The sequence below is a fragment of the Netta rufina genome, assembly GCF_964035555.1.
Source record: "Netta rufina genome assembly, chromosome: 4".
Taxonomy (NCBI): domain Eukaryota; kingdom Metazoa; phylum Chordata; class Aves; order Anseriformes; family Anatidae; genus Netta; species Netta rufina.
The window spans coordinates 31,716,652-31,726,597 of record NC_140127.1 but is presented as its reverse complement, the minus strand read 5'-3'; the positions used below and the strand labels follow the sequence as shown (position 1 = coordinate 31,726,597).

General features: G+C 40.7%; 1 protein-coding gene across 1 annotated transcript; it reads right to left on the bottom strand.

Annotated features, from left to right (window-relative positions):
* Positions 1 to 3,506: 3,506 nt before the first annotated feature.
* FGG (fibrinogen gamma chain) lies at positions 3,507 to 9,086 on the bottom strand (the record flags this gene model as incomplete). The annotated part of the gene is made up of 10 exons (XM_084285436.1): positions 3,507 to 3,623; positions 4,618 to 4,784; positions 5,165 to 5,442; positions 5,893 to 6,077; positions 6,195 to 6,328; positions 6,969 to 7,099; positions 8,064 to 8,157; positions 8,256 to 8,439; positions 8,879 to 8,923; positions 9,015 to 9,086. 10 exons carry the CDS (start codon positions 9,084 to 9,086, stop codon positions 3,609 to 3,611), a joined length of 1,305 nt encoding a protein of 434 aa, XP_084141562.1. The 3' UTR covers positions 3,507 to 3,608.
* Positions 9,087 to 9,946: the final 860 nt, after the last annotated feature.

The following is a 9,946-nucleotide window of genomic DNA, read 5'->3' as shown; positions in this document are numbered from 1 at the left end:
GGTGCCACTGGAAAGAGCCTTTCTCTGTCTTTTTTGCACCCTCCCTTCAGGCATTTATAGACATTGATGAGATTTCCCCTGAGCCTCCTTTTCTCCAGGTTGAACAGTCCTAATTCTTTCAGCCTCTCCTCACAGGAGAGGTGCTCCAGTCTCTTGATTATCTCAGTAGTCCTCTGTTGGACTCTTTCCAGTATGTCCCAGTCTCTCTTGTACTGGGGGCCCAGAACTGGACACAGCACTCCAGGTGCAGCCTCGCCAATGCTGAGTAGAGGGAAAAGATCACCTCCCTTGACCTGCTGGCAATACTTTGCAAAATGCAGCCAAGAATATTGTTAGCCTTCTTAGTGGCCAGGACACATCACTGACTCATGTTCAACTTAGTGTCTACCAGCTCTTGTTTGCCCATCATTGCCTCTGTCTCCTGTTTTACCACCAAACCCCACCACAAGTTGCCAGAAGGTGCCTTATCGTCCTCTTATCTGCTTGTTCCTGTCCCTCCTCTGGAAATTTTGTCTTAGATACAGTTTCCCTCCAGCTCCAGCTCCAAGCTCCACTTGTTCTTAACATGTTCCTCAGCCTCTCTTGGTTTTGTTACTAGCCAGTCCCTGCATCTGGTCCCATGTTTCCCCCAGTCAACATTGCTGGGGCCTCAGCTTCACTTGAGCTCCCAAGTCAGTGCTTGTGTTTCTGAATTTGCACCACCCTCTTCCTCCAGGCTGTTTTCTTCCCTGCTTCTACTGGCCGGACAGCCAATGCTAGTAAGTACCTTCTCTCTTGCCCTCTCAGTCCTAGTTTCTTTACCCAAGTCCTTCAGTCTGTCTACCTGATTTTCCTCACTACCCCTCTATCTCTTCCTATTTTATTTTTTTACTTTGGAGTGATCATAGCGTATAAAAGGAAGGCAAACAGTGTAGCACCCAAACCCTGTTACGAACTCTTATAAACTCAGAGGAGGATAGGTTAGCCTACATATAAAGGATTACACTATATTATACTGTCTATGCTCTGAAGGTCGTGTGCAATTCGCTCTCTATGGGTACCTCAAGGGAGGCTGTAGCGAGGTGGGGGTTGGTCTGTTCTCCCACGTGCCTGGTGACAGGACGAGGGGGAATGGGCTTAAGTTGAGCCAGGGGAGTTTTAGGTTAGATGTTAGGAAGAACCTCTTCACTGAAAGGGTTGTGAGGCACTGGAACAGGCTGCCCAGGGAAGTGGTGGAGTCACCATCCCTGGAAGTCTTCAAAAGACGTTTAGATGTAGAGCTTAGGGAAATGGTTTAGTGGGGACTGTTAGCGTTAGGTCAGAGGTTGGACTCGATGATCTTGAGGTCTCTTCCAACCTAGAAAATTCTGTGATTCTGTGTGATTCTGTGATAGACTGATTTAGAAAGGAGAAATAAGATCTTTTAGAATATAAAATGGAGGCATTAAATCAAAATGCAATGTATTTACTTGAAAACAAACAAACAAACAAAACAACAACAAAAACAAATTTAAAACAAAAGCAAAAAACAAACAGCAACAAACACCAAAACAGAAGTTGAGAATATTATTCTCTCTCTAAGAGTTAGACGAAATAGATCTGTTCTGGTTCCTTTCTGATAGCTAGATAGTTGGAAACAATAGGAAGGATCTCCAAAAGGCATGAATCTTGCCAGACTTCTTTCAGAGCCCATGGGGTATAGCTGCAGATTGGGATCTGTCAGACTCCCTTTTGAGCACTGGCAGAGGACTTATGCGAATCCTTAGGCTACTTGGATTCAACAGCCCTGACCTGACAGACTTCTGGAGCAGAAATTATTTTTGAGACTTTAGGACACCAGTCAACAAAACAACTGGTAGAATGAGCCAACCTTAGCTCCTGTAAGCAACCCATAAAATGACAGCTTACACCAACTAAATGTGTGCAATTACAGCAGATTCTCATCAAATAAGTGACTGCAATCTAAAAGATAGACTGGAGGGAGGGAGGGGGGGAGAAACCACAGTTCAGACCTAGAGTAATGTTGCTACAGATTTCATAGGTGGGACTTTAAGATTATTTAACCACCTTTATCCTATAGGTGGGATAAACTGAAAACAGAAAGTGAAAGTGACTTGGCCAACGCCACTCAAGAGACTGTTTGCTGAACCAAGATCAGGCTGGGCTGGCCAGCTTCCAGCTTGCATCCTTCCCACAGGCCTCTCTACATGTACCACATAAGGAACCCTAGGAGAGGCCTCACTGCACAAAACATTCAGGATAACTGCTTTGCTTGGTGAAGAATTGTGTGTCAAGACTGGAGCTGGACTGCAAAGCACAGCTGATTGCATGGATGCAACAGAGCCATGCAAATGTACTGGTTCAGTGGTGAGGAGGGGTTGTCCCTCATCCCAAACAGCGGTTAACCCTGTGTTGGCACCATGTTAGCAATGGCTTCTTCTGACCTACTCCTGAAAAACCTGCCTTCCTCTTACACTTCTCTGTCTTTAAAATAAACTATTTGGATGCGCTATTCAGAAATATCCAGTGAACTTCTGGCTGCTTGATGGTAGCTAAAAGGAAAGACCAGGAAGCACTTCTTCATATATCAACTTGACATGCATCTATATTTCTGTTCTAGCCTGAACATATCTTTCATTGAACAATTGATTCACAAACTTAATCTGATTTGCTAATGAACCCAGAAATACTCATCAAATATTCTGAATGAGTACATTCAGGCAGCATCTCAAACTTTTTGCTGTTCTTGAACTGTGCTGTTGGATTGCTCATGTGGATTGCTGGAAAATTCTTACTGTATCTAGGAAAAGCAAATGCAACAAAAATGTAATTATTTTCTACTGCAAATTTTAACATCTTTGCTCTGAAAATCATGCTATATACATTAGAATCATTTAAAATGCTTATGAATATGGTATTCAGGAATAATAGTTTTACAATAGCATTCAGGAATAATCATTGTACAGTGTGGTAGTGTGTGCTATATAGAAAACCAAACTTCTATTCTGAATAATATTTGGGAAACTTGTTAATGTATATGTTCTGAAATAAAATATCTTTGTTATGCTAGTATATTTCCTAACATATCCTGGTTGAAAATGTATTCATTACTTTGTGGTAAGCTCAGTTATATGGCCTTTAGCAGTAAACTAGGTCTCTTTCAATTTGCTTTGTACTTTGATCTGTGTCACAAATCAACAATTTCATCAGAAAACAAAATGAAGACTCTTGGAAGCAAACCACATTTTATGAAGAAATAGCTCCAACACACACTTCTAAGCAAACAGCAGAAATTTCTGGTGTCCAATTCAGGAATGACTGAACCAAACAGATTTGATCAGAGTAACCTTCCAAACATTATAGTGTTTACTTTGTTTTTTTTGGCCAACAGTAGAGCACAAATAGTAAGCTCAGCATTTTTGTAGTAATCAAAAATTTATTGAGAATTTGTACAGAAAAAATAACCACATAAGAAGTAAGCACTGCTCAAGGAAAATGCTTGAGCATTTTACAGCCAACAGCTTTTTGCAAAGTTGACTTCCAAACTGTGGAAAGTGAGATAAGTTCAGTGTCTCACAGATGAAAGATTTATTTTCCCTGTCCATATCAGTCTTTGCTAAATTGTCCCTTTATGCGTCTCCAACCTACAACAGAAAAAAAAAAAGACAGCATTTTAATGTTCTTCTAAGAAAGAAGTACATAAGGCTACAATGACATGTTGATAGTGCAACATGAGCCAGCAGTGCGTCCAGGTGGCCAAGAAGGCCAGTGGCATCCTGGCTTCTGTCAGGAATGGTGTAGACAGCAGGACCAGGGAGGTGATCGTCCCCCTGTACTCAGCTCTGGTGAGGCCGCACCTTGAGTGCTGTGTTCAGTTTTGGGCCCCTCACTACAAGAAGCACATAGATGCCCTGGAGCATGTCCAGAGAAGGGCAACAAAACTGATGAGGGGTCTGGAACACAAGTCCTGTGAGGAGCAGCTGAGGAAACTGGGGTTGTTTAGTCTGGGGAAAAGGAGGCTCAGGGGAGACCTTATTGCTCTCTACAACTACCTGAAAGGAATCTGTGGGGAGCTGGGGATCAGCCTCAGATAACTGGCCTCAGATAGAACAAGAGGGAATGCATTCAAGTTGCTCTGGGGAGGTTCAGGTTGGAAGTTAGAAGACATTTCTTCTCAGAAAGAGTAGCTAGGCATTTGAATGGGTTTCCTGGGGAGGCGGTGGAGTCACTGTCCCTGGGGGTGTTTAAGGAAAGGTTGGACATGGAACTCGGGGACATGGTTTAGTGGGTGACATTGGTGGTAGGGGGATGGTTGGACCAGATGATCTTGAAGGACTTTTCCGACCTTAATGATTCTATGATACTAGCTGGAATTTAAAAACGTAGCCTTCAAAGTAAAAGGAGGCAAGGAATTATTTCTGATCATGAGACCAATCACTTATCTATCTGTTAAAAGAAACATTAAAGTAGAAGATATACTAAAATCAAAACACAAATATTTCTGTGACAAAATGGTAAGCAAAGCTGATGCCCCTAAGATGCAGAGGGCTTAATACTTCAGCTGTCCATGCTCTGTATTCAAAATGATAACTATGTTCTGTTTTCATTTTAAACATCTCCTCTCTCCTGAGGTCGAACCTGCTTGATGCTGCCTGAGTGTTGCTGTCCATCTATTGAGAGTCTGTTGAATGGGATGATTTTCATTGCAGTTTTCTTCATGGAGTACCACCGGTCACGCCAGGTTGCCCAGATAATGCCGTTGTCATATCCAGCTGGATCAGAATCTCGAGATGTGTACACGCCATCTAAAAATATCAGTTGGCACAAAATATTTAGTTGTTTCTAAAATAATTAATGTGCTCATCCCATTCATATTTGTGGTACTAACACTTCTACGACATCCCTAGGCATCCTAACAGTATGCATTCACTGCCCCTGTCCCCCAGTTTACTTCTCTGAGGACTGATAGTTCCACTTTGGGCTGGAGAGCTGCCAGAAGTTCCTACTTCTGGCATTAATATTAACAGTTATTGAAAAAAATGGGCTATGTATATTTTGCAGAAAACAGATGGCAAAATATACTCAATGAAAGTGACCTTTTTTTTTTTTTTTTTTTTGTAATTGAAATATATTGTCCTTGCTTACTTTTTTCCACATAAAAGTAGGTATTTAGAAGATATTTTACCTATATAATATTTGCCATTCAGGTGGCCAGCATGACATCTGTTCATCCACCATCCAGATCCATCCTGCTCAGCACAGTTGCCCTCGAAGTTATCATTGTCGTTATCATAGGTACTGAATCGCATGCCATTATGGAAGGTATAGGATTTGTCACTTGGATCATCTCCAAAATCAAAGCCATCAAAGGCATCTCCAGCTTCGCCACCAATAAAGTATGCATAGGTCAATCTGTACTTGTCTTGTTCAGTTCCCACTTTGAATACAGCATAATCAGCAGTGCTGTTAACAGAGGATAATGGTGAACGTAAGCATACTGCATTCCTAGTATGTGCTCAAATGAAAAATTCACAAACAACTTCTGTGCTCCAGCATCAGATGCGTTTTCTGACTCCTAGTCTTCAGTGATGTACAGAAGACCTACATTACACACACACACATGTGTGTATCCCTGTATGTATCCCCTACTGCTTAGGCTTACTATGGTCATAAGGAAATTCTCGGAGGGAGGAAGGAACAGATCTATTCTGCCAAATCCACTAGGACTGCTTGTGGTGTGGCCTTTAGGCAGACACACAAAGAGGCTGGCATTACACTTGTGAGTTCAGTGTCCTCTGTATGTTAGTAGACCTAACAGCACCACAATTTTTTTCAAAAATATGTACAAAGCAACACAACAGTACAAGCAGTAAGCTTTAAGCCATCATTTTCAGAAGCTTCATGAGCAAATACCTTTTCTTGCCAGTCCAGTCCTCCAGGTCTATTCGCAGGGTGTATGGCAGAGTAGATTGTGTAGTTATTAAATGAATCTTTTCATTGCCCAGCCAGAACTCAGTGGTGTCATCTGGAGACAGATGTCCAAATCCTTCCTTGTACTGAACCCAATTTCTTCTGAAATCCTCACTTCCATCCAATCTCTGGAAAAAATATTAAAAAAAAATAATCAAACAAAATGTGATATATTTTATGTAAGCAAATAAAAACAGTGCTGATGCAGTCAGCTTGCTTATGGTAATAATACACAAGTGGCTTACCCTCTGTAATACTGTCCAGCCATTGCCATATGAGTCAATCTCACAGTAGACTAGGAATGATTGCTTAGCATTTTGAGGCTTGATGAAGTAAAGACCACTTCTTCTGGCACCTTTATTTGCAATATCTTGACAATCTGAAATAAACATATATTCAAGGGATTGTTATTAATCTAGCTGCAGTTCTATCCTCACATTTATTTGATATTGCAACTTTCTTAGTGCAAAAAATACAACTCATCTAAATACTGTTGCAAAGTTCACTATTTAGTCTACATACTTTGATGTCATTGCCATAAAAAAACTCACTGAAGGTCACAGGACTTGTGTAAGACAAGAATGACTTTTGGTCTTCCAAGCAACTTAAATGTAAAATATAGCCATTGCATTAGTTTCTACAGCAACAAAAACAGCACTTCTGGAGCTAATTTTTTTCATATTACTCAGCAGAAATGTCATAATGAGTTATCTTCTGTTTGCACTCTGTCCACAGCAACTCTCCTTCTGTCACTGATGTATAGCATACGTTTTGGGATAATCATATTTTGGTCAAAAAGTCCAAAAGGGCAAGTGAGACCTCTGTTCCATTTGAATGTCTTAAGTACTTAGTACCCAGTACTTAAATTGTTCCAAATGCTGACTTCAGAACTTGCAATCTTACATATCTTTGTAAAAATCTATCTTCCTTAAGACTACGTGTACTTCATTGCTGTGATGCATGCTGGCAATACACGCAACTGAATTAACCCTCCACCATACAAGAAACTTTTTGTGCACCTCTTCCAGTCGTCTCCTGTATTTCAGCAGTATCTCTGCATGGTTCCTGACAGCTTGACTCAAGCTGAGCAATCTTCTGTTTCAGTAGTGTGATCTTGTTGGTGTTCGTTATATGTGCGTCTGTCAACTGTCTGGAAACATAAAAATGCCTCGTTGCTTCAGGTGTTTCTTAATGACAGTAATACACATTTCTCTGCACACATGCCTGACTGATGTAGTATGCTGCAACATACATCCCTGCAAAAGGGGAAGACTCTCTTAACACTGATATTTAAAGTTGGGAAACTAGCCAAAATGGGAAACCGTAAACTTAATCTTATGCAAAACTTGACTTGCCTCTAATCAGCAAAACTCAAATCAGCAATTCATGCATGACTGTAATGCTATGGAAAGTTTTTCTTTGTTCTCATTAGTAAATGATAAATTATTCTTCCTTAATTGTGGGCACATTTGTAAAACATAAATTATGTAAATAAACTACTGCAGTAGTCAGTGTGCCTACGCCATATTTGATATAATGTTATAGGGGCAGAGGTTTTGCTACATTCAGGACAAAAAACATATCCTCAAGTTTTAGCCAAGTTAATGGTGTTTTCATTTATATTTTCAACATTGGCTTACAGAAGACTACCATTGATTTTATAATTACTTGTGATTTATGTATGTGGAACTGAGCTGATATTCTAGGATATATGCAGAAAAACTAGCCAGAGTGAATGACTGCACAAATATTCCAAACACTTTGCATTACTAAGCAAATTCATATTAATATATTCTCCCAAGCCAATGAAAAAAAATAAAGTTATAAGTAGTTGACACAGCAAAAGAAACATAAAAATGTTGCCAGGCTTCATGACATTCTTATCTTGCACTTCTTGCACAATTAATAGATTACGCAGATGAGCAGAGAATGCACTATCAGACCCTTATGATCCTAATGTATCTTGCTAGGGAGCTAGTAATGACAGTGTGGGCATAGTGGTGCACATAAGCACAAAAACCCTTTTTGAAGAAATCTTAATTGCAGTTGATAAAAGTAGAGAAATAAAATTATTTGGACCGTCAAGTGATATCAAAAAGTTGGGAGATACCTACTGTATAGTACTTTCATGAGACAAAATAGTGTTTTCATATCGGATGATTTCTTCAATTATTTTCTTGGACTTCTGAGTCAAACCCTCAACCGACTCTAAAACAGACAAATGGATAAAATAATTGCAGTTAGACAAATTAGAAAAACAAGTGACATAAGATTTTTCAATTGCATGGTTATTTTTATATTCTCACGTTGTTGTTGCTGCTTATCTGGAGGATAGAGGGTTTTGATGTGTTGAATCAAATAATCTGCTTTTCCTGTGGCGTTAGTAACTTGCTGCAAAATTCTCTCAATTTCCAGCAGTTCATTATCCGTAGTGAGACGGTATTTGTTAAAGAAATCTGCAATGCCACAGGTTGTTGGGCAGTAGCTACCCTAAAGAGGAAAGAATAATAAATTATAATGTTTCAGGAGCAAAAAAAGGACAGCAGAACATTTGGGCAGGAGAGCTCTAAGTCATGGTTTGTACAAATGACTGGGTAAAAAAGGGGTAGGCATTTGCCACTGTCTGCGGTGTTTAAATTTACAGAGACAGTTCAGTTTCATACTGTGTATACATGCACACTTGGCAAGAAAACAGTGCATGCTATTACTTACAGCGTCTTCTAAAATGCTTTTATCAGCAGCGCAGCTGCCTTTTTCAACAGATGTTTATAGCTACTAATCAACAATGGGTTTAAGCACAGCGCATTTAATAAGTATTGAAAATAACAATAGGGATCTAATGAAGCTACAAAAGATAATGGCAATTAATAATCAGTAGGAAGGCTTTGTTTAGACTCTTAATATAAAAGGAAATTGTTCATGTACTTACAAATCGTTCATCTAATATGCAGCAGTTTTCTCTGGTGGGAAGGTACTGAAGAGAAGAAACAAGACCATTTTCAGTGAATTTTCTCCAGCAGCATTTTCAGCTCTGACACATTTTTTAACACTGCCTCTCCACTTACCGCCAGGCTGGTAGAGAAGAGCAAGGAAAGGAGATACCCCAGTGGTGCCCATCTGCCTGGCTTCAGCACCATCGTGCCTGCCCCACCGTGCGCTGCCAGCCGAAAGTGTTCAGCCTGGTGCCCAAGGTAGCAGCACCTTTATGGGCAGCCAGTTTTGGCACAGCACCCACCCACAGTGGTTTAAGGGAGCAGGCTGGAGCTGGGGGCGGGCTCTGTGAGGTAGCGGGAAGAGGTGGGGTAGTGGTTTGAGGTGGATTCCCAGAATTTGCACTCATCTCACACTCCTCCCGTTTGCAGAGCTTGCTTCCTACTTGTCCACTTTGTTCCAGCCAGGTCTTAAAGGAGGCAGAAAGGTGAAACAAGGACTGGAGAAGCTACTTCTAGTAACACAAGTGTAAGCAGACTCACACGTGGCTTTGGGAGGGGGACTGGCAGAAATGTCACTCAGCATAGGGAAAAGCCACAATAACTACCTGAATTGTGTGCAACACCTATCCATAGCCTAATGTGAGATAATGCTAAGAACATTTTGCGCATATGTAGTACTTTCTCTATGCAGAGTTGAACATGCTTTGCAAAAAGGGCTCAACATCATTCCCTCCACTTGGCAGATGATAAAACTGAGGCACGTATAAAGCCACATTGAGCAGTGCCATAGCTGAAAAACATGCCTGTGACATTCTGTGATTTCTCACAAGCAATGGAAGCATGAATATTCTCTATCCTTCAATTCAGGGAGTCTGTTTGAATGACTGATAAAAGCTGCCTTGCTGGGGTATTAGTGCTATCAGTATCCTGGGATAAGAAATGTTTTCTTTCCTATTGCAACAAGTCTGCAACAAGCGTTTGTGGAAACATGCTGCTTCTAGATAAAAGTGCTATCTATCTCTCCAGGGACAGAGACCAGCTCTGAGATTGTGTTTGTACTCTGC